The 25581-nt window shown below is 40.1% G+C and overlaps 1 protein-coding gene across 10 annotated transcripts in view; it reads left to right on the forward strand.

Annotated features, from left to right (window-relative positions):
- The window catches only part of PTPN2 (protein tyrosine phosphatase non-receptor type 2), a 98086-nt gene that overhangs the window by 43159 nt on the left and 29346 nt on the right, over positions 1 to 25581 (forward strand). For 5 of the 10 annotated variants that reach the window (XM_009433613.5, XM_009433614.5, XM_003953237.5 and 2 more), the window contains 5 exons: positions 2048 to 2148; positions 7925 to 8023; positions 14238 to 14372; positions 20922 to 20990; positions 22843 to 23052. In XM_009433613.5, the coding sequence (XP_009431888.4) occupies positions 2048 to 2148; positions 7925 to 8023; positions 14238 to 14372; positions 20922 to 20990; positions 22843 to 23052 (614 nt within the window). The remainder of the gene's footprint in view (positions 1 to 2047; positions 2149 to 7924; positions 8024 to 14237; positions 14373 to 20921; positions 20991 to 22842; positions 23053 to 25581) is intronic. The other 5 variants (XM_054671731.2, XM_001171536.7, XM_009433615.5 and 2 more) reach the window with 2 other exon arrangements.

Raw genomic sequence — 25581 nt, forward strand, 5'->3', positions numbered from 1 at the left:
TCATCTAGCATTAGGTATATCTCCCAATGCTATCCCTCCCCCCTCCCCCCCGTATGTGTTTTTCTTAAAAGAACAGAAGAATTAAAATAATATCTAGTGATGTAGGTATTTGAGTTTTGTTTTTAATCAGCCTTGAGAAGAAAATACAGGCTCAAATAACATTTGTAGTCAGTTCTAAATAGCTATAGAGTTTTCCCAAGGATTACCTTTCTTTTTTAGTATTATCTGATAACAAAATAAAAAAAAAATTTTCCTGAGAAAATTCACTGTTCCTTTGCTTTTGTTGACTCTGTATATTAATGTTAAACAGGAAGCGAGGCCACTGCCAGGGGCTGAGCCCTGCAGACCCAGTGCCCTGCAGGTAGTGCCCTCCTCCCTGCTGCCTCCCAGGACTGGATCTGGGTTTTTCTGGTGTGTGGTTACTGTGCTTATAGAGCATTGAGGTAACACCTGGTGCATATTTTACAGATAGAAGGAAAATAGCAGTGAATTTTAGTTCAGAGTCCTGAGGGTGAGGTATCAAATACTCTGGCTGAAGGTCTTTCTCTAGGTTTACTTCCTGCATAGCTGGGCAAGGGTGTGGGGTGGTGCCATGTGGGGTAACCAGATTCCCAGCACCCTGTGAGGTGGACCTTCCCGGGTTTTATGGATTCCTACCGCATGTTAGCTAAATGGCTGTTTTCAGTTGTGCAATAGATGTGAGTAGCCTTTGGTTAGTGTTCTTTCTGTGATTACAACATGAGGAAATACATTCCTTTGGTGTGATATTTTAGTGGAACTTTAATTTTAAAATCATGTAGTTTTCTAAAACCAGGCTTTCTTTTTTTGGTATGTTGTCTAGGAGATGTGTGGTCTTTATTTTAATTAGGTTGCTGACCTTTTTACTATTTTACATAATATAACAGTTAAAGGGTGATTAAACTGTTTTAAAAAAAAGTGATTTTTAAAAAAAGTGCTTGTTGACATCATCTTTCCGAGAACACTAGTATATGTGATTTACTATAACAAGATCTTAGTTTTTCCTGTTGGCAAATGACATGTAATATTTACAGAGGTCTTGGGTTCAGTCCAGCAGAAACATCTCAGATAAATTGATGTGTGAAACTAAAGCCATTTTACATTTTCTTTCATATGGAGATAATATAAACAGTTTTTTCATTTAAAAGTAAGGAGAGACTGGCTACTTAGTATGGATTTCTTTGAGAGGGACAACTTGTAATAGTATGCATTCTCTAGAGTTAAACATCAAACACCATGTTTTTAGTTTTATAATTCAGTGATATGCATCTGGCAGTTGTGTGTTGAGGATTCTGAGTTAATTCTTGGGCTTTTTCTCCTGGTGTCATGCTTCTCTTGCTTTCCCATCTAAATGTATAAGGTCACATTTTGTATTTCACATATTTAAATTAGCATAAATTCTCAATCTATGAGATTTTTACTTTTAAAAACTAGAAATATCTCTAAACTGTTAACAGAGTCTAAGTAGTGAAGTATCTTCAGTGGTCTTTTAAAGAATACAGTTGGAATATTCCAACTGTCTTTAAATATTTTCAGCATTTAACCTAAACACAGTTCAGTGCTAAAATTTATTTAAATATAGTGGAATTCTTATCTGTTGAGAAATGAAGAGGTTGAAATATAGTAACCTTGGAAATCTAGTCTCATCTATTTGAGACCAGTTATCGTTTTGTAGGTAGACCAATCAATTCTTAGGTACCAAGAATCTGAATGATCCTTTTACTTTTAGGAAGGTAAGTACTTTATTCATTTAACTATGTTTACTTGTGGTTGATTTTTCAAGTCACAATGGCTAATGTGCTACAAACAGAAGTGCTTCCTTTCCAGCACTATAGTAATAAACAAGATTGCATTTTATACTCCTTACAAAAAAAGTAGAGAATAGTTTAGGATTTGTCTCAACTCTCTTATGATGCTAATTCATTTTTCTTATTTCTTCTATCTTTTTATAAATACCTAGAATATTAATATGAAGATAAAAACAGTAATTTTGAAATGACAGTTGTGGTTTATCATTCTCTATTTTCAGATGATCACAGTCGTGTTAAACTGCAAAATGCTGAGAATGATTATATTAATGCCAGTTTAGTTGACATAGAAGAGGCACAAAGGAGTTACATCTTAACACAGGCAAGTAGTACGATACCATGCAAATGTCTGAAAATGATGTGTTTGTGCTTGTTCTGCTTTAAATCATAGGTAAAAGTATATCTTGACTTCTTTTGGAAATGAAATGGTATTTCAGTTTTTTTTTGACGATGTAATGAATTATGGACATTATAAGGTTTTGAAGCTTTGAGTATTTAAGATAAAAGGCAAGTTATTTTTGATATTACACGTTCTGTGAAGGAAAATTCTTATGAAATGGCTTAGGCCAGTTCTTTGGCAGATTGTGTTCCTTCCATTATATCTGACACAGAGCGCTGCTTATGCTTCTTAGCGTCTTCTTTTCTCTTCCCATACCCTGTGGCAAAACCAGAGGCCCTGGACAGCTCTTCTGTAGCTCCCCCTGCCTCGCATATATCTTCAGAGAGTACACTAAGCCCTGGATGGTGTCTGGTCGTCTTCAAGGACCTGAGCGGGTGCTGAGACCAGGTGCTCTAGAGGCCCAGCCGCAAGGCCTTGTGCTCCCTGTGGCCTTCTGCCCAGGTGCCTCTGAGCGCATCAGCCACACCTGTGTGCAAGCATGATTCTTCCTTCCATTCTGAGATAGTAGGAGAGATTTTTGTGTATCCACAGCTACTCTTTATTCATCATTCATCAAGTAATAAAGACTTGATTATCAACAGGGCTGTCTTTCCCCCTAAAGATTTTTAAATATTCAAAAGATATACCATAATATTTGAGATTTTTGAAAACATAACTTAAATCAGAGTGACTTATTTGAAAGAGAAAAATATTTGATAAGTAAAAAGATATGCAGATTAATGTAACTATGAGCTATTATACTACATCAATTCACAGGAAACTAAAATGCATTTTTTACTTGAGGTAGTACATACAGCTCCTGCAAGTCAAAAAGAAAAAAAACAGCCTATGGAAAAAACTGGCAAAGGACATAAACTCCTAGTTCAAAGAATCAAAGGTGGACACTTTGCACATGAAGAAATGCTTCATTCATTCAGTAACCAGGGAATGGGCCTTTCACCTGTCAGAACAGGAGAGATTTCAAAGTGTATAATACTCAGTGTTCAAATACTCTGACCGACCAAGAAAGTCTACTTAGAGAAATACAGTCAGACATAAAGATATATGTGATCGGCCAGGCGCGGTGGCTCACACCTGTTGTAATCCCAGCACTTTGGGAGGCTGAGGCAGATGGATCACCTGAGATCAGGAGTTTGAGACCAGCCTGGCCAACACGGCGAAACCCCATCTCTACTAAAAATACAAAAATTAGCTGGGCATGGTGGCGGGTACCTATAATCCCAGCTACCCAGGAGTCTGAGGCAGGAGAATCACTTGAACCCGGGAGGTGGAGGTGGCAGTGAGGCAAGATAGTGCCACTGCACTCCAGCCTGAGCGAAAGAGCAAAACTGTCCAAAAAAAAAAAAAAAAATAAGTGATCATGTTCATTGCGGTCTTATTTTAACGCATCAGACTCAAGCAATCTGTAAGGGACTGGTTAAATAAGTTAATCATACATATACCATTAGTAATAATTTTTGGAGCTTGGGAATAGAGACTTTAATTTTCCATTTTCTTCCTTTCTGTAATATTGGAAGTTTTTTTTTATGTGCATTTGTATTTTAAACTACTATTTAGAGTTAAAAATTTTATTTTCTGTTTGAAATACCTACAGTTGACCCTTGAACCATACAGGGTTGAACTGTACTAGTCCACTTACAGGCAAATTTTTTTCAACCAAAAACGGGTCGGAAATACGGTATTCATGGGATGTGAAATCCATGCATACGGAGGGCTGACTCTTTGTATCTGCAGGTTCTACAGGGCCACCAGTGGGGCTTGGACATGTGTGGATTTTGGTATACTGCAGTGGGTGGGGGGCAGGTTGGGTCCTGGAGCCAGTCCCTTGTGTATATTGAGGGACAACTAATTACATTTAAAAACAGAAGAATTACCACCCTAGATCCCTTATCACAACCCTTTCTCCCTCTGTACTGTTCTTCTCCATTATCACTTACTGGTTTTTTGTTCTCTTCTTAGTTCTTAAAAACATAGGTCTTAAGATTCTAAATTAGCTTTTTTTTTTTTTTCCTCCAGTCTGCACTACAGCCCTTTAAGACCATGGTTTTCAACCTTTGTAACCTGAGATAGGGTAGACTACTGTCATGGTACCCGTGCTGGAATCTTGGTGCCAGCATTTCACTGGGTATTCACTCACCCAGCAAAGACTTACTGAGACCTACTCTGTGGCAGGCATTGTTTAAATAAAACAGACTTTCATAAAAACCCTATTATGAATTTTATGAATTTTACATTATAGTAGGAAATAATAACAGTTAAAAATTTTGTAATGGTGTTTTTACATGCTTTGTATAATTTAAACCTTAGGACAACCCTCTGTGGTAAATAGTATTACCTTTATTTTGTACACGAGGAATCTAAGGAGATCCAGAGACATTAAATAACTTTCTTTTTTTTTTTTTTTTTTTTTTGAGATGGAGTCTCACTCTGTTGCCCAGCCTGGAGTGCAGTGATGCGATCTCAGCTCACTACAACCTCCGCCTCCTGGGTTCAAGTGATTCTCGTGCTTCAGCCTCCCAAGTAGCTGGGATTACAGGTGCTCACCACCACTCCCAGCTAATTTCTGTATTTTTAGTAGAGACAAGGTTTCACCATGTTGCTCAGGCTGGTCTCAAACTCCTGGCCTCAGATGATCCACCTGTCTTGGCCTCCCAAAGTGCTGGGATTACAGGGGTGAGCCACCGTGCCCAGCCTCCTAGTAATTGTTTTTGAACTTCTTGTCTCTGTGTGTGTCCTGAAGGAGCCCTGCGCATTTAATGAGAGAACTCAGAAGCCTGTGTCTGGCTTTTTCTTCTCTCCTGAATTCCTCTCTGTGTTTTTCAGGTCTCTATTGGATATTTTTACTGGATTTCAAAGCCTGCATGTTCTCTATCTTTTTTACCAAGGTAGCTGCCTCCCTATTTTTCTCATTGGGATTGAAACTGTCCTCATTGTCTGCCAAGTTCTTTCTGATCTTCTGTTGCCCCTCCCTTTTTTCAGAGCTCTCTTCAATTACACCTGTCCTGTTGCAGCAGCTTTTTAAGGTCTCCCCTTGGCACCATCCCTGTCACTCTAGTGGTGTAGTCACCAACTACATCCCTCCACTTCTACCTCACTGATCTATTTGTCTTTTCCCAAATATGCCCTAAACTTTCATGCACTTTGCCTTATGCTTGGGGGGCCTGGATGGACCCTAACTCCCTCCCATTCTTCTGCATTCCCTCTCTGTATTAGGACCTTTTTCGAGGCTCTTCTGTAGTTTCCTTCCCAGCCTTTCCTGCTCCCTAAGACCTGATGGTTTAATTTACCCATACTCTTGTGCTACTTAACTGTGTCCATTAGTCATACAAGTACTTCTCCTTGCCACCTTTGCAAGCTCTTAAAGAGCCAAGACTGCATCTCAGTCTAGCTCTTGGCCTTGCATCTAGCAGGTTGTTTGGAATGGAGGATACAGAAAACTAGAGATGCAATAACCCAGCTCTTCTGATTGTCCTTTGTAGATTATTACTTCAGTCATCTTTTTCTTCTGAGTTTTATGAATTAGTATTTTTTTAAAAGTCACCTCCTTGGTGTATTATGTCTGTTTTGCAGATGAAGAACATTGGTAGCATTGCTGGTAAATGGAAGAGCTGAGATGTGAATCTCTGTTCCTCTGATTTAAAAACCTATGGCTGGGCGTAGTGGCTCAACGCCTGTAATCCCAGCACTTGGGGAGGCTGAGGCAGGTGGATCACCTGAGGTCAGGAGTTTGAGACCAGCCTGGCCAACATGGTAAAACCCCGTCTCTACTAAAAATACAAAAGTTAGCCGGGCATGGTGGTGCACGCCTGTAATCCCAACTACTCAGGAGGCTGAGGGAGGGAGAATTGCTTGAATCCAGGAGGCAGAGGTTGCAGTGAGCCAAGGTCGTGCCATTGCACTCCAGCCTGGGCAACAGAGCAAGACTCCAGCTGTGTTCCTGTTTATTATTTAGTCTTTAGAATCACCAGTGGAATGGCATGGGTTGTGATTGTGTATATACACTAAGGAGTAACCTCACTGGCAAATTGCTACATCCATTTTTTTTTTTCCCTAATTAAAGAAAAAGGTATTCATTTTACTGGGGATTTCCTCATTGCTGTTTTTACCTTTAGACTATGTTTTGTTTTGGAAGTAGATCAAGTAATAGAAAAATAAGTTGAGTGAGGAAAACGCTACTCTCAAATATTAGGTTGTAGTTTGTCAGGATCCTCAGTAGACTTCTAGCATTTTTACAACTTAACCTTGGTTTATTCATTTAAGTAATATTTATTGAGTATCTGCTACATACCAAGGAGTACACCAGGCCTAAAGATGCTTTTAGTCAGCTGGGCACCATGGCTGACACCTGTAATCCCAGCACTTTGGGAGGCTGAGGCAGGTGGATCACTTGAGGTCAGGAGTTCGAGACCAACCTGGCCAACATGGTGAAACCCTGTCTCTACTAAAAATCCAAAATTTAGCCAGGTGTGGTGGCAGGTGCCTATAATTCCAGCTCCGTGGGAGGCTTAGGCAGGAGAATCTCTTGAACCTGGGAAGTGGAGGTTGCAGTGAGCTGAGATCGTGACACTGCACTCTAGCCCGGGTGACAGAGACACCATCTCAAAAAATAAAAAATGCTTTTAGTCTAGAACCACTTTAACCCCTTTGTTGTATGTGGGTCTGAAGCTCTGGGCAGCCCTAGCCCCCACTCCTGACTCTGCCCCTAACTCATACCACTCTGCTACATTCCATGTGAGTTGAATGCATGTTCAGAGTTATTTTAGGTGTAGCAAAACTACATCTCATTTTAACCTTCTCATTTAAAACTCGTTAAAATTTGTACATAGGCTTTTCATCTCTTATTAGTTCTTCCTTTTACCCTATGCTATCATTAAAATGTGAAAGCAATTGGAAATACATGAAATATTTTGCTTTTATCCCCATGGCATTGTTGTAACATGGACTGTTGCCCCTTTTTAACTCTGCCCAATACTCTTCCATTGAGGCCGTACATACTGTGCATTTGTAGATTAACAGTTTCATTGTGGTTCAGGTACTTTAATGATTCCTACTTTTTCTAGAAATCTTTTTGTGGTTGACTTGAGTTGGTTGGCTGGCCAGTGATGGTACAGACTTTTTTCTCATGGATTTTCTATGATGTGTGGGAGGCACATCCTCTTGGCTGTAGAAGATGAAGAGGACAGAAATTTCCTTGGTCTACCTTCTTTGCAGCTAGAACATGATCAGTCAGATACTCCTACTCGTGATTTTGTCTCTGATTTGCCTATAGATTGTACATGAATACTATAGCCACCTTCATATGGCAGTGCCAGCAAAAGCAAGGGGATAGTAGTGACGGTATCAAGAGCAGCATCCCAGGTTGACTTTCTTTGGGGCAGGACCTTGCTTGTGCCTTAACCCTTGGTTCCTACCCAAGTTTGGCTCTCTAGTCCTCAACTCTGAAAGCCACTTGATATCTTACACAATTCCTTTTTTGCCTGAGAAAATAAAAGTCAGTTTTGATCATTTACAACCAAAAATCCTAACTAACACAGACCTGTGTTTGAAATCAGGTAGATTGGAAGTCTTGGTTTACTTCTTATAAGCCCGTCCGCTGTCTGTCTTGTAACATCCCAGGAGCAGACTTAACAAGGCCTTCCTGGAGCCTTGCTCTTTCTGTCTGCTTCCCTCATCTGCTCTCTCTCCTCTCTCTTCACAGGGTCCACTTCCTAACACATGCTGCCATTTCTGGCTTATGGTTTGGCAGCAGAAGACCAAAGCAGTTGTCATGCTGAACCGCATTGTGGAGAAAGAATCGGTGAGTAATATTTAATATTTACAACTTAGTATACTGTATGTGATCATTAGCATATAAAGATTTTCATTTTGGGGCCAATATTCATTCCTTAGTTTTGGCCTTTAATTGCTAAAGGCTAGTGGTCAAAGTGTTTCTGTCCGGAAAAACTCATGTATCCTTTTCCTTTCTAAGTATTTTTATAACAATTGCAGACCTTTCATCTCCAAGATAGAAATACAATGGAATAAATATGGACTAGCAGTGATATATAGATCTTTGGAATCCCTAGGAATCCTTATTGACCTGTTATAAGTCCTCTTCCAGCTTTAAGATCTTGTACTGTTCTACTTCAAATTTCTTACTTTATTCTACATTTCATAATTGCTGGTTTTTAATGATGATGAAAATTTCCTAATCCACTTCTAATTAGATGTGGCAATGACATGCCAGAATTTCCAGCAGTATCAGCATAGTCATTTACAGTGGTTTTTCCTGATCTTCAATATCATTTAAAAATTAAGGATTAGGCCAGGCACGGTGCCTCAAACCTGTAATCCCAGCACTTTGGGAGGCCGAGGCAGGCAGATCACTTGAGGTCAGGAGTTTGAGACCAGCCTGGCCAACATGGTGAAACCCCGTCTCTACTAAAAATACAAAATTAGCCAGGTGTAATCCTAGCTACTTGGGAGGCTGAGGCAGGAGAACCGCTTGAACCTAGGAGGTGGAGGTTGCAGTGAGCCGAGATTGTGCCACTGCACCTCAACCTGGATGGTAGAATGAGACTCCATCTCAAAACCCACTGCACTGCAGCCTGGGCGGTAGAGTGAGACTCCATCTCAAAAAAAAAAAAAAAAAAATCAAGGATTATGACGTTGTCATTTTGAGCACCATTGCAGACTACATGATTTGCAAATTTTATTTCTCTCATTTTGGAGTATAATTACTGTATTAATAACACTGCCACCAGAATTTAGAAATCATGTTTATGGTGGTTGAACCTAGATGGTTAACAAGAGTCAGGTTTAATTATTTTGGGGAAGATTACTTCAGAGGTGGTGGGTAATGTGTTATTCATCAAGAGACCCATAATGTCTGATTATTGTTCTTTTTATTTCATTAATAGCCATTATTGGTCAGTGTTCAGCTTCTTAATTCATTATGGGTTACAAATGATGATAATCCAATTCTGTCATTACTTCTCTTAAAAGCAGTTTTCCAAAAAAAAGTTGATTCCCTATTGAGGTCATCTGTTCTCAACAGATGACCAATTAGGAGTTTTTCTGGTGGAGAGTGGCAGGAGAGGTTGAATTATTATGGGTTTGGACATACTGGATTAATTTTACTCCTTTGCAGTTATTTTCCTTATTTTTGATCAAATTACCCTGTCATTGGCTAGCAGCAAAGCAGCAATGTCTTTAGGTTGGGTCCTGAGTCCTCTTTTTTTTTTTTTTTTTTGGAGACAGAGTCTCGCCTGTTGCCCAGGCTGGAGTGCAGTGGCATGATTTCAGCTCACTGCAGCCTCCACTTCCCGGGTTCAAGAGATTCTCCCGTCTCAGCCTCCCGAGCAACTGGGATTACAAGCACCCACCACCATGCCCAGCTAGTTTTTGTAGAGATGGTTTTACCATATTGGCCAGGCTGGTCTCAAGTTCCTGACCTCAAGTGATCCGCCCACCTCGGCCTCCCAGAGTGCTGGGATTACAGGCGTGAGCCACCTCACCCAGCCCTGAGTCCTTTTTAACAAACCTTTAATAGTTTCCTTGGCTGGGTGCAGTGGCTCACACCTGTAATCTCAGCACTTTGGGGAGCTGAGTTGGGTGGATCGCTTGAGCCCAGGAGTTTGAGACCAGCCTGGGCAACATGGTGAAACTCTGTCTCTACAAAAAATACAAAAATTAGCTGGGCGTGGTGGCGCATGCCTGTAGTCCCAGCTACCTGGGGGACTGAGGCAGGAGGATCGCTTGAGGCCAGGAAGTCAAGGCTACAGTTAGCTATGGTCGTGCCACTGCACTCCAGCCTGAGGACAGAGCGAGACCCTGTCTCAAAAAAAAAAAAAAAAATTAAAAAAAAATTTTTTTTTTTTTTGCTGTCTGTAATGACTGCATCTCAGGCTCATCTCAAACTCTTGCTGCCCAGACCTGGAACCAGCCATTTCTCTAAGGAGTTTTGGTTTCTTTTAATGGGCAGCAATATTTCAAGATCACAGCAAAAATAAGGATATATATTGCTACTGGACTGGTCATTGTTTTTAGGGCTTTTCAGTGGACAAAAGCTAAGGAACAATATGTGTATGTTAAGATAACATACTTCAAGAGTTCATAATGATATTCCCAATTCAAATTTGGAACTATAAGTGTTGCTTAGCCCCTTCCATCTTACATCTGCTATTTCCTTTTTCATACCAAGAATCCTGGTTCTCAAAGATAGGAAAGATGTAAACTATCTTGTAATGACTCATTTCCTTCTTCCCATATATATAATATATAACCATAATCATGATATCATCTGCTACCAAAATAATTCTGAAAATGGTTTACAATTTTTAATATTTTTTTCATTCTCTTCCTGGTGTTTCTGAGTTGTACTTTACAAACTGTAGTCTCTCCCTTACATCCCTTGTAGACTCTTAGTTCTACAAGCAAGCATTATTTAATATTCATCAACAGTCTTTGCTGATGTCTCTCCAGTCATTCTGACTAAAGCTCATTCTCTAGTGGCTCCTAAGGAGGGACTTGTGAGCATTATAGTCTGATTTTTTTACATGTCAGTGATGGTTCATCTGCTGTCTTAATATCTGAAAGTCAGTTTGGCGGGATATAAAATCCTTGGCTCATGTGCTATTCTTTGAACAACTTTTTTTTTCCATTTCCTTCTGGTATTCCACCAAAGTCTAATGGACATCTTATTTCCTTTATAAGTCTCTTGTTCTTTTTATCTACACTACCCAAATAATTCTTTTTTTCTTCAGATATTATTAGTTTTACCAAAAATATGTCTTAGTAATTGGCCATTCTGGGTCAGTTTTTACAGGTACATGATATGTTCTTGAGAGTTTGACTTCAAGTACTTTAAAAAAATTTTTTTAATACTTTTTGTTAAAGAAATATTTGTTGAATTACAATCCTTAGTATTTGTTCTGCTCCCTTGCTTGCTTTAATGTTCTTCTTTGGGTCTTCCTATTATACATATGTTGGATTTTCTTTGCCTATCTTTTTTATTTGTCACATTCTCTTTAATCCTGTTTATCTCTTTATTTCTATTTTACTTAAAAAAAATTTTTTTTTTTTCTGGCCAGGTTGGAGGGCTTACACCTATAATCCCAGCACTTTGGGAGGCTGAGGCAGGAGGGTCACTTGAGCCCAGGAATTCAAAACCAGCCTCGACAACAAAGTGAGACCCTGCCTCTACAAAAAATACAAAAAGTAGCCAGGTGTGGTGGCACGTACCTGGAGTCCCAGCTGGGGTTGGGGGATTGCTTGAGCCCAGAAGATTGAGGCTGAAGTGAGCCAAGTTCACCCCAGTGCACTCCAACCTGGGCTACTACAGAGCAAGACACTGTCTCTTAAAAAAAAAAAAAAAAAATTATTTATTTTCCTCTTAAGGCATTGTTATTATTATTATTATTATTTTTTTTTTTTTGAGACGGAGTCTCGCTCTGTCGCCCAGGCTGGAGTGCAGTGGTGCTATCTCGACTCACTGCAAGCTCCGCCTCCCGGGTTCACACCATTCTCCTGCCTCAGCCTCCCAAGTAGCTGAGACTACAGGCGTCCACCACCACACCCGGCTAATTTTTTGTATTTTTATTAGAGACGGGGTTTCACTGTGTTAGCCAGGATGGTCTCGATCTCCTGACCTTGTGATCCGCCTGCCTCAGCCTCCCAAAGTGCTGGGATCACAGGCGTGAGCCACCGCACCCAGCCAAGGCATTATTACCTATTGTGTTTATGCCTCTTTTCCTTCTGGTTTAATCCTCATTTCTGAAATGATGTGTTCTATTATTTGAACTTTTCTGTCTTCTGTCATCTTGTTTCTGAGTTACTCTAATTCTTATTTATACTCTTTTACTTCTTCTGTCTTTTTTTGTTTGTCTTTTAGCACCTTTTAAAGTATTAATTCATAATATTTATTGGTTTGGGAGGCATTTTTATTGTTAATAGCTGTTATTTGGAAAAGGAGAAATGATCATTTTTTAAAAAATTTTTTTCTGGTATTTTTTTCCTACTGAAATGATTATTTCACCTTGCTTCAGTCTGCTGGCTTCATACTTTGGCATTTGGGAAGATGTGTTTATTGTTACAGATTTGAATTTCATATCAGTAGTTCTGCCAAACTCTAGGTAAAAGGGGCTTATCTTCTCATTCTCTCCCCCAGTTTAATTTTAGTAAGCAAATATACAGTGTTATTTCTAAATGTCATTTGTTTGTTTGTTTGTTTTGAGACTGGGTCTCACTTTTGTCATCCAGGCTGGAGGGCAGTGGCGCAGCCTCACTGCAGCCTCAACTGCCCATGCTCAGGTCATCCTACCACTTCAGACTCCTGAGTAGCTGGGACTATAGGGGTGCACCACCGCACCCGGCTAATTTTTTGAATTTTTTGTATTTTTTGTAGAGACAGGACTTCGCCATGTTGTCCAGGATGAATTTCGTCCTGTTGCTCAGGCTGAACTCCTGGGCTCAAGTGATGCACCCACCTAAGCCTCCCAAAGTGCTAGGATTACAGGTGTGAGTCATATATGCCTGGCCCTAGATGAAATATTGAGTAGCAGATTCATAGGCATTTGTGGAAAATACTTGTAAAATAAAGCCTCTTCAGCAACTTTTTTTTTTTTTTTTTTCTGAGACGGAGTCTTGCTGTGTTGCCAAGGCTGGAGTGCAGTGGCACAATCTCAGCTCACTGCAAGCTCCGCCTCTCAGGTTCACGCCATTCTCCTGCCTCAGCCTCCTGAGTAGCTGGGACTACAAGCGCCCGTCACCACACCCAGCTAATTTTTTGTATTTTTAGTAGAGATGGGGTTTCACCGTGTTAGCCAGGATGGTCTCGATCTCCTGACCTCATGATCCGCCTGCCTCGGCCTCCCAAAGTGCTGGGATTACAGGCGTGAGCCACCGCGCTTGGCCAGCAACGTTTATTTTGAAGATAAAATTATTACAAGAGTTTGATAATTTTAGAAACATAAAGTGAATGTCCTATGACGTTAAAATATAGGTAATCATGCTTTAAGAATGATAAATTTATTTTTATTTTATGAATATGATACCTATGGCTTTTTTAGTTTATAAGTTACAGGAACACTTAAAAAATACCTTATAAGACCGGACATGGTGGCTCACGCCTGTAATCCCAGCACTTTGGGAGGCTGAGGTTGGTGGCTCACTTGAGGTCAGGAGTTCAAGACCAGCCTGGCCAACATGGCAAAACCCTGTCTCTACTAAAAATACAAAAATTAGCTGGGTGTGGTGGCAGACGCCTGTAATCCCAGCTGCTCAGAAGGCTGAGGCAGGAGAATTGCTTGAACCCAGGAGGCAGAGGTTGCAGTGAGCCAACATCACGCCACTGCATTCCAGCCTGGGCGACAAAGCAAGACTCCAGCTCAAAAGAAAAGAAAAGCCTATGGAAACAGAAAATGGATCAGCGCTTGCCTGCGGCTTGGAGTGGGAATAGGACACAAGGGGATTTCTGAGTTTGAGAGAAATGTTCTAAAACTGGCTTACAGTGATGACTGCACACACATAAAAAAATGCTTTATAAAATTTCAATCTCTACCCGCCCCGCTCCCCGAGATGGAGTCTAGCTTTGTCACCCAGACTGGAGTGCAGTGGAATGATCTTGGCTCACTGCAACCTCCACCTCCTGGGTTCAAGCGATTCTCCTGCCTCACTCTCACAAGTAGCTGGGATTACAGGCGCCCACCACCACGCCTAGCTAGTTTTTGTATTTTTAGTAGAGACAGGGTTTCACCATATTAACCAGGTTGGTCTCGAACTCCTGATCTCAGGTGATCCTCCCGCCTCAGCCTCCCAAATTGTTGGGATTACAGGCGTGAGTCACCGCGCCCGGCTATAAAATTTCAATCTTACTAAAATACATTAAGCGTAGAATATAGTAGTGACTTCTTAGTTTTGGGTACTTGAAAAAATATAGCATGTACATATCTGGTTTGTTTTCATTTTTTAACTTTATGGTTTCATGATGTCTATAAACTAAAAAAAAATCATATACATATTTCTAAATTTAGGTTAAATGTGCACAGTACTGGCCAACAGATGACCAAGAGATGCTGTTTAAAGAAACAGGATTCAGTGTGAAGCTCTTGTCAGAAGATGTGAAGTCGTATTATACAGTACATCTACTACAATTAGAAAATATCAATGTAAGACCTTTCTTGCCCGAAAGTGTGGACTTTATATGATGGTTTAAAGAATTATTCTTTATTATTAGATTTGAAGTTTGATAAGCACATGCATTTGGGTAATACCTATAGTATCTAGTCATAATCACATGTTTTTAGATTGTGTGTCTGCATCTAGTAGCTTTCTGAGGACTCTGAAGAAACAGTAGAAACTAAGAATTTCAAAGTTCAGTTTGATATTTGGGGATTAAAAATTAATTAATAGAAATACATGAGGATTAATAGAGAGGGCTTTAGAATCAGGCAAACCTGGATTCAGATCCAGCTCTGCTGCTTAGTAGAGCTGTACTTTAGACTTGTTCCCCACCCTCACTGATCCCTTCCTCGTCTGTAAAATGGAGGTTACCACGCCTTCCCTCCGGGGCTGTCCTGAAGGTCAAATGAGGATGTGTATGCAGAGCACCTGACCTTAGTAAATGCCCAGGAAGCAATAGCTCCCAGGACCTGTGACTGCCAAGAATAGCAAAATAGTCAAGAAAATAACTTACAAAGCTATTGTTAAGTGATTCACAACACAAAAATTTGTCCCTATTGAGTTGGGAAAAAAATGGTGTTTTATATATATATGTAACACGCACACATACATACATACATACACACACATGTATAAATGTGGCATGTGGTCTCAAGAACATTTACTTGGGTGTTTGGTTGGTTGGTTGATTGGTTTTTTGAGACAGTCTTGCTTTGCCACCCAGGCTGGAGTACAGTGGCATAATCACAGCTCTCAATGAGGCCTCCAACTCCTGGCCTCAAGAAATCCTCCCACTTCAGCCTCCTGAGTATCTGGGATTACAGGCATGAGCCACCATACCTAATTTTCTTATTTTTTTTAAATAGAGATGGGGTCTTGCCTTGTTATCCAGGCTGGTCTCAAACTCCTGAGCTCAAGTGATCCTCCCACCTTGGCCTCCCAAAGTGTTGAGATTACAGTCATGAGCCACCATGCCAGGCCTTACTTGCATTTTTCTTCCCCAGAAACATATGAACTGTTCCTTGGGCCTTGGTTGAGATACATACACATAGTGGGTTATGAACCTGCTGTTGCCAGGGTGATGATTGAGGCATTTCTCCCCCTTTTGCCATTTACCTCTTTTGCCCTCTTTGTGTTGTAATTAGAATAAACTAGAAAATAATGAAATGAGAGTAATTCTGAGATGCTAATAGAAACTGTGATAGCTTGAAAATAGGAGAATGTTTAGCCTCATATGACTTTAGGAATGTATGTAGTCTATAAGTGTAATACTGTTTTAGTTAACCATTAAGTAAATTAAGTGATCACTAACAATACAAAAAAACCTTAAAGAGAAGGGAGATATATACATGCTTTTTAGATGTGTGGCAGTCCCTTTTATGGTGGATCCCTTGAAACACTTGTGTTTTTTGCTGCATTGAGTAAGCACAGGTGCATGCTCTGTGCGTGAGGCCTAGGTTCTGGTTTTCCTTCTGTCCAGCTTCCCGTGACATCCATACTAAGCTTATTATACAGCCTCTTGAGTCACCTAAAAAGGCTCAAAATTACGAATGATAATGCTTAGATTTATTTATAAATTCCCATTACTGTATTTATTTTGTCCCAACTCTTTCCATTTACATGTGTCTTAAACTGCATTGAGATACATCAATAACTCTTTGATACTGGACTGAGCTGTACATTGTTCATTCCCAGAAACAGAACTGTATTTCCACAAGGTTCTGAAAGTTCTCTGAATCATCTTCTCTTGGTATTTATCCCAGGTAATTACTCATTTGCTTATGGCATTAAAATTGATTTAGATGAAGGGCATAGATGTGTTTCCCTGTTTCTGAAACAGTCCTTATTGAGAATTGATTATACCTTAAGTAACAATAAAATAGAATGATTTTTGTGTTTTGTTTATCAGATTCCAAAATGCTTTCACATATATATCATTTGACCAGTAGTCTTCAGTTAGTGTAGATAGTGTAAATATTCTTATTATCCCCGTATTTTATATTATAAAAAATAAGTTATGTTAAAATCCATTAGGTTATAGGAATTTTTCCATCGATTACTTAGCTAATAAGTGACAGACTGATCTCATTAGTTCTCCTGGTCCCCTATTTTTTAAGACAAAGTCTCATTCTGTTGCCCAGGCTGGAGTGCAGTGGCATGATCTTGGCTCATTGCAGCCTCCACCTCCTGGATTCAAGTGATTCTCCTGTCCTAGCCTCCCGAGTAGCTGGGAATACAGGTGTGCACCACCACGCCTGGCTAATTTTTTGTATTTTTAGTAGAGATGGGGTTTCGCCATGTTGGCCAGACTGATCTTGAACTCCTGACTTCAGGTGATCTGCCCGCCTCAGCCTCCCAAAGTGCTGGGATTACAGGTGTGAGCCACCACGCCCGGCCATCTCCTAACTTTTGACATGGGGATAAGTCCTTTTGAAAAGATGCTAATTGTTGTAAAGAGAGATTATTGATTCTGAAGCATCTTTCTGGAGTTGAGGCCGTCATGTGAGTTGGCCAGCCACTCTGTTTTAGTTGCTAGCAACTGTGTGGTATAATGACATGATCACTGGATTTTTTTTTGGCCTGGGTTTAGAACATACCACAATATAATAGCAAGCATTTGTTTGTGTTCTACTTTATAATTTTTAATTAGAACTAGGGATTCTTTATTCTTCAGAAGGATAAAGTAGCATTTCAGTATGAGAGGCAGAATTACATTTGCCTAAGTAGATAAACTCTAGAATCAGATAGCCTAACTTTAAATCCTGACTCTGCCATTCTTGCTGAGTGACTTGGGTCACATTACTTTACTATAGATGATAAACAGTACCTGTTTTATCATCTATAAAATGAGGGTGATAACGTACCTACTTCATAGGATTGCTCTAAAGATCAAGTGAGTAAATACCATGACGGTGTCTAAGACATAATGCGGGAGCCACGATTACCTTTTTAGTTGATCAGTTTCCTTTTTGTAATAGTAATGAATTGGAAGGGACAACAGGAACGGGGAGTAGTTGAAAAGGTTACTAGCGAGAAAGAAAGAACCAATGGGAGTGAGAAAAAGTGATGATGGAGTAGGGGGCTGGTAGCCAATCTCAACACACAGATCTCTGTCTTTATTGGGGCCGCTGGGGTGCAGAGATCCAGTTTGCATCTAAGGGAGTCTGACACGTATCTATTAACAAGTCCAAAGGTAAAGCTGTTGTCTAAGCAAGCCCTGCGCCTCCGCCAGTCTAATGGAACAGCAAAATGACATACCAGGAGCCCTTTAGTGACTTACTTAAAGCTAAAAGTTTGAGCTCTTGCCCCTGAAGAAGAGATTGCATCTCGGCTTTCAGTGTGGCCTGTGGCTTAAGCTATGGAGATAATTTTGAGGGATTTAAAAAATATGAGGTCATCTAGAGTACTTGTCTTTCAGTTTTTTCTTTTTAGTTGCCCTTCACTATTTCTGTAATGTTGGCCAGCTTTATGTTTAGTGAGTTCCGGGAATACTGTTATAATGCTGACTGTCTTCTATTTCCCTGTCCCTAAAGATTTAGCAAGATGAGAGTCTCTAATTATTATGATGCTTAGCTGGGATTTGGTTCAAAATAGTTTAAACAGTTTATTCTACCTAGAATGTCCTCTCTCTTCTCTGCCTGTTTATATTCTGCACGTCCTTAGTAACCCCTGTGGCCCACTTCTTACTTAGGTCTCTCCTAACATGTATCTATGACACATTGATCCCTAACAGCTATGATTCTTCTTATACTTTTTCAGTAATTTAAATTTTATCATTCTACTGCTTGTTCAATACTTCTCTCTATGTAGATCTTGACTCCATAATGAGGTTTTTAACTTCCAAGGGGTTGGAAGTTATCTGCTGCCTTGGTACCCCCCCGCCATTACACAGAGTACATTTTAAGCACATTACACCTGAGTGATTGTTGTAAAACACAGATGCAATCTTTCCACCATCCTCTAAGAATTCTTCTGTGGCTTCCATTGGTTACCAAAAAAAGTCTGTGTCCAGTGCACAAGACCATGACCCAGCTCAGCCTGGTCCTTGCCTCCTTGTCTAACTCCCTCTCCTTCGGGTATCCAGGATTTGTTCGTGCTAACAGACAGACTTCTCTAATAGGTGAATTCCTTGGTGGGGGTGGGTGGCATGCCTTTGCATATTGCTTTCTCTCTGCTGAGAATGCAAGCCTGTCCCTAGCCGTTTCTGCCACTCCTCCTGATCTGGTGAGTTTGATCTGCCTTTCACAGTGAATCCCAGTCAGTAAATATTTATCACTGACATGCTGACCCTGGCAAAAATTGATGAGAGACTCAACTAAGGCAGTGATAGTGAAGGTACAGATTTGACATCTGGTTAGGACATAGGGTTGACAAACTTTGTCACTCTTTAGGTGTAGAGGAAATACCCAATGAAGAGGTTGAAAATGTGTTGAGTTTTACAATTGACTGGAGCTTTCTAGGGGCCACAATAAAGGCAATTGGTGAGTATAGTTGTTTTAAAAATATCCAGTATCTGTTAAGCATTTACCATGTGCAGGGATATGGCAGGCACTTCACATTAATTGTTTTATTTATTCCTTACAACAGTTTTGTAAGGTAAGTAGTATTATTAACCCTATTTACAGAACTGGGGCTTAGTGAAAGTCTTTTAGAAACAAAATCTTGGTACCTTCCATATATACCTAAAGTGTGAAAGTAATTGGGCCTGGGGTCATAGAGCTGTATAGATTTTTTATGATAATTGGAAAATGTATAATCTTATTATATATTTATGATGATTATTAACTTGCATTTGAAGGCTGTGAACGGGGCATACACTTAAATTGCTGTGGCCTAACAATTCCTGTTGTTACACTTGCTCAACTCACAGGTTATTTTCCTGGCTTCATATATGCAAGTTTGACATTCCTATTCAAAGACTTTAAATTTAGAATTCTCTTTTAAAAATGTAAATGGGATTTTGCCTTAGAACAGCAAGCCACTGACATTTTGTGCAGAATGTAGTATACATAATGCAGAGTTTTACACAGAAAACTTGGCAGGCATGTGTGGAACGGCTGCAGACAGGGACAGCCTATAATTGTGGGTGCAACCGGGGTGTGTGTAGGGAGGGGGATGAAGCAGCGAGAAGGGTGGAGGGCAGCAGCTGGGGACCAGAGGAGAAGTAGTGTGACTCGGTGACCAAGGAGAAGAAAAGGGTGCTTCCACAGTTTTGAAAATAAGGAGTTTGCCAAAAATTGTAAAGTCTAAATGCAGACCTTGTTTGGAATAAAGATGAATTTTGTTTTAGCTCTGTATCCTTTGGCAACCCTTTTTTTTTCCCCTCTCATTTTTTTTCCTGCGTGAAAAAGAGGGAAAGGGGTCCATCCAGTCATGCATATGAATGTTTCTATACCAGAGTAGTAAATATATGCATCTTATGCCTTCGTGTGGTCCTTTGTAACTGTGAATTATGATTTTGGAAAGCTGTGTTTTTTTAATCTTGTTTCTGTAAGGATAAATTAATCAAAGTTAACCTCTCAAAAAAAGTCCTGGTTCTGTAGGGGGAAAAAAAACAACAACTGATTTTCAAAAATCTAGTAGTGGGGAAGACTATATTATACAAATAGTCATGAGCATTTCTGGGAACTGGCTTCCAATATCCCAGACAGCGTGACCTGAATTTGAAAAAAATTGAGACCACTAGTTTTGAGCCAAAATCATACAAGCAAAGAGAAAGCAAGCTGTTGCCCAAGATTGTGGGGTAACCATATGTTTGAGCCAGGACTTGATGAAGTAATTGTGCGCAGGACCCCGTAGGGGTACTGGGCCATAGCCCACAGAGCACTGCAGGCCCCTGCTCAAAGCAGACCACATGAAGGCCCACACAGACTGAGTCTGGTCCTGCTGGTGGCCGCAGCAAGTAAGAAACAAAGTGGGTTATTAACATCCACTGGAATCTTAACCTCATTTAAAGGAAAACTTGACTTTGAGTTAACTGTATCCCCCCCGCCCCGCGCCCCCCGCTGTCAAGAACCCGCCTCTCTAGCTCATTCCTGTGTCAGTGTTGCCGGATTAACTGCCCACCTGCTGCTTTGTAAAAGGAGACTAGAGTTTACCCTTCTTATTTTAGAATGTTTTGAATTCTCTTTTTTAATGCAATAAATATAATTTACCTTTTTTTTTAACCTACAATAAGAGTGACTCCTTTTGGTGTACAGTCGTGTTGTGACTTTTGACAGTGCATTCAGTCGTGTAACCACTGCCCATAACAGAAACATAGATCGGTTCTGTCACCTCTCCCCTGCCCCAGATGTTCTTGTGTTGCTTGTGTACAGTCAGTCCTGTCCTCTACCCCCAGCCAGAAACCAGTAATCTGGTTTCTGTTTCTGTTTTTCTGCCTTTTCCAGAATGTCATAAAAATGGAATAGTATAGTATATATAGCCTTTAGTCTGGCTTTGTTCACTTACCATAATTAATTTAAAAATAAATGTCTTAAAGCGTAGAAACCATGATCATTTTAATTCGTAATGGAGAAATTTTTTATTGCTTTTAGTATATTGAGAACTTGTGGATCACACTGTATTTGAAATTATTAATGCTGGATGTTAAAAGGTCACTAAAAGTATGTACTTTTTAAAAAATTTATTTCACTGTATTTTATTAGTATTATACCTTATATACTGAGTCTGGGACATAGAAGTCTTAATTTCTACTGCAAAATGGATTTTTTTTTTTTTTTTTTTTTGAGATGGAGTTTCGCTCTCATTGCCCAGGCTGGAGTGCAATGGCGTGATCTCGGCTCACCACAACCTCCGCCTCCCGGGTTCAAGCGATTCTCCCACCTCAGCCTCCCAAGTAGCTGGGATTACAGGCATGCACCTCTATGCCCAGATAAGGTTTGTATTTTTAGTAGAAACGGGGTTTCTCTATGTTGGTCAGGTTGGTCTCGAACTCCTGACCTCAGGTGATCCACCCGCCTCGGCCTCCCAAAGTGCTGGGATTATAGGTGTGAGCCACTGCACCCGGCCGAAAATTTATATTTTTAAAGTGAAAGCTAACTTCTAATTTTGAAAATTTTTATTGGGAGCAGGATATTATAATAATAATCTTTAGTTGTTAAACCATTAAACGTCAAGGTTTTTTACATTGTTTCTATGCCTCCTCCCTCAAAAAAAAAAAAACCTCCTACAATAAAACTGAAAAATTGCACAAAGACATATTAGTGGAAGACCACTGCTTCGTTTACACAAATGAAGAGTATAAAGCAGAGAGGTGCTCCTTGGGGCAAAAGGCAATTGGCAAAAAGCTAAGGAACATTTTCGTAATGAGTTAGAATTACAGATCATCAGGAATATCCAGGAAGCGATAGTGAATACCAGGCAGGCTTAAGAGACAGGAAACATTTAGCATGTTGGTAAACCACTTTAGCACATCAGCAAAAGCATATAAACAGCTTTAGGATTGGAAATTATTGCCATAGGGAAAGGCAACAATTTAGAGGAGCAATTCCAATTAAAAATATAAAGATCGTTTCTTTAGATTAATTCTTGACTTGCTCCCCTATATAGGCCTGTGTAGCAGAATCTAAAAGATAATCATGTGAACGGGAGATTATATTTAAAAAATAAACTTTGAAATTCATAAAAAGGAAAATGTTAAAGAATGTAAAATTATACTGGTAGAAAATTTTTTTTTTGAAGATGGAGTTTCACTCTTGTTGCCCAAGCTGGCGTGCAATGGCACGATCTCTGCTCACTGCAACCTCCACCTCCCAGGTTCAAGAGATTCTCCTGCCTCAGCCTCCCAAGTAGCTGAGATTACAGGCACGTGCCACCACGCCCGGCTAATTTTTTGTATTTTTAGTAGAAATGGGGTTTCACCATGTTGGCCAGGTTGGTCTCGAACTTCTGACCTCAAGTGATCTGCCCACCTCGGCCTCCCAAAGTGCTGGGATTACAGGCATGAGCCATTGCACCCGGCAGAAATTTTTTAAAATAGAAAAAAATAGCCCATTCATGATACATGAATTAAAGAAAATATTGGTAACATGTATGGTAACAGATTAGTAGCTGAGAACCCAAAGGCTGCCCCAGGTTGCTTCAAATCCTGGTTCTGCCATGTTCCAGCTGTGTGACCTTGGGCAAACTATCTTACCCTTTGTTTCAGTTTCCTCATCAGGAAAATGGGCTTTAATAGGATTATTGTGTGGATTGAGTTAATAAGTAAAGTGCTTAGAACAGGCCTCCAAAATAGTAAGTGTTGTATGTGTTAGCTATTATTAATACATCCCAAATTTCCACTAAAGAAAATCTTCCCTAGTTTGTATATGGGATTGTCAGAAAACAAATGGAAAAATCATAGTATAAACAGCCTATATGGCTTTAAAGAATTATATAAAACACATGATCTTTCTGAAGTAGTTTTTTAAAAGAAAAAAATTAGAACTAACTTCTCCCTTGATTTTCACTTTTTAGAGTGGTGAAACCAGAACAATATCTCACTTTCATTATACTACCTGGCCAGATTTTGGAGTCCCTGAATCACCAGCTTCATTTCTCAATTTCTTGTTTAAAGTGAGAGAATCTGGCTCCTTGAACCCTGACCATGGGCCTGCGGTGATCCACTGTAGCGCAGGCATTGGGCGCTCTGGCACCTTCTCTCTGGTAGACACTTGTCTTGTTTTGGTAAGTGCTTCTTACGATCTCATTTTAATCTCATTGATTTTTTTTTTTAAATTGCTTCCACTGGCAATGAATAAACTCTGATGCTGTATCCCAGAACTGAGGTTTTTCAACTTAAACTTCTACTTTTGGAAAAACCTAAAAATCTCATTTCCACCCTTGCAACTGCCTCTTATTCATGACTGGTAGGAATGTATGTATCCATGATGATTTTAGAGATCCCTAAGAAGGTGTTTTTCTTCCTGGTAGCTTTATATTACAGAAATAATAGGTCTCTCCCCCACATTTTTTCAAATATAAATTCATATGTAATATTGAATTCCTTCCTCTTCAGACAGATACTTTATCTCACTTTTTAAATTTAAAAACTAGGGATAATGATAGACATACTTCACAGGGTTGCTGTGAGAATTCAATGAATTAATACATTAAGGACACTTAGAAGAGTCCCTGATGTTTTCTGAGCATTCCATAAATGTCAGTATTACTGTTACTCCCCTGAGGTTCCTGTCTGTGCCCCCAACGGCTAATTCTTTCTCCACCAGTCATTCCCAGTCCCAGCCTGTATACAGCCTAGATCTTTTCTTCTCTTTTTAGGACCTTTATTTTTTCGTTACTTGGGATACATGGAACTTCTGTTTGCCCTTATACTTCTCCTAACTTCTGTCTTTACTTCTTCCTCTTATTATAGGATCAAACCCATCAATAATACTGTCTGCTTTGATTTCCATGCCATCTACTCCTTCAGTAGTCCCTGCAGCTTAGTTTCTGCTTTCTGAGCGTGTTCTAAGATTATCAATCACCTAAGCAGTTTAGCTTGTCCTGGTATTCAGTCTGGTGGGGATTTTGTTTTTGTCTTTGTTTAGACAGAGTCTTGCCCTGTCACCCAGGCTGGAGTACAATGGTGCAATCACTGCTCACTGCAGCCTCAACCTCCTGGACTCAAGTGATCCTCCCACCTCAGCCTCCCAAGTAGCTGCCTGCACCACCACACCCAACTAGTTTTTGCTTTTTTATTTTTAGTAGAGACAAGGCCTCACTATGTTGGCCAGGCTAGTCTCCAATTCCTGGGCTCAAGTGATCCTCTTGCCTCAGCCTGCCAAAATGCTGGGATTACAGGTTTGAGCCACCACGCTTGACACAAGACTGGTGTTCTTAACCTTGACTTTAAGGCCCTGTATTAGTCTCTTCGATGTTTCTGTAAAACGTAGCTATGCTTCATTGCAGTTATGTCAGCATTCTTATGCTTTCCACCATGACTGCCAGCACAAAGTAGATTCCCAGGTGAATTAATATGATGATGCTTTTCATTGTAAACACAAACACAAGGAGCTTGATCAATGGAGTGATACTCTTGGAAGAACATTTCAGATGTTGCATCTCTAATGAAAGCTAGGAATTGGGAACGATTGAGTCTTAACTAAACATCTGTATTACTTTACCACTCTGCGTATATATAGTATACTTCAATCAAAATTAGATTGTTACATTAAAGTTTTAAAACTCTGGTGATTATTTTGTTAATGACACCTGTTCCCTGCCAACTATAAGTTCAACAATTTTTTTCTTTTATTTTTGGTGAGCCTGGGTGTGGGGATTCTAACACTAGGTCAGTAGTCCAGAGCAGTGCTGTAGCTCAGCAGTGTTATCGTGGATCTGGGCTTTTGCTGTCTTTTCCACCGTCTTTCTTCATTTTATTTTATTATTCTATTTATTTATTTATTTATTTATTTATTTATTTATTTGAGACGAAGTTTCGCTCTGTTGCCAGGGTGGAGTGCAGTGGCGCAATCTCAGCTCACTGCAACCTCCGCCTCCCGGGTTCAAGAGATTCTCCTGCCTCAGCCTCCCGAGTAGCTGGGACTACAAGTGCGTACCACCATGCCCAGCTAATTTTTGTATTTTTAGTAGAGACGGGGTTTTACCATGTTGTCCAGGAAGGTCTCAATCTCTTGACCTCATAATCTGCCCGCCTTGGCCTCCCAAAGTGCTGGGATTACAGGTGTGACCCACCACATTTTTATTTATTTATTTATTTATTTATTTATTTATTTATTTATTTATTTTTGAGATGGAGTCTCGCTCTGCCGCCCAGGCTGGAGTGCAGTGGTGCTATCTGACCTCACTGCAACTTCCTCCTCCTGGGTTCAGGCGATTCTCCAGCCTCAGCCTCCAATGTAGCTGGGATTACAGACATGCGCCGCCACACCCAGCTAATTTTTGTATTTTTAGTAGAGATGGCATTTCGCGATGTTGGCCAGGCTGGTCTCTAGCTCCTGGCCTCAAGTGATTTGGCCTCCCAAAGTGTTGGGATTACAGGCATGAGCCATCATGCCTGGCCTCTTTTCCACCATCTTTAGATGGGTGCTGTATATCCAGACATCGTGTCTGTAGTGCAGACATGAAGGAGGCGGAAGGGGAATGAGCAGAAAAATTGACTCCTGCCATGACCTTAAAAAAAAAAATAGTCCTTATACTAGCCAGAACTGATTATAAATCCTTCCTTTAACCAATGACTGGCCAGAAGGAATG

This window comes from Pan troglodytes, chromosome 17 (assembly GCF_028858775.2).
Source record: "Pan troglodytes isolate AG18354 chromosome 17, NHGRI_mPanTro3-v2.0_pri, whole genome shotgun sequence".
Classification (NCBI taxonomy): domain Eukaryota; kingdom Metazoa; phylum Chordata; class Mammalia; order Primates; family Hominidae; genus Pan; species Pan troglodytes.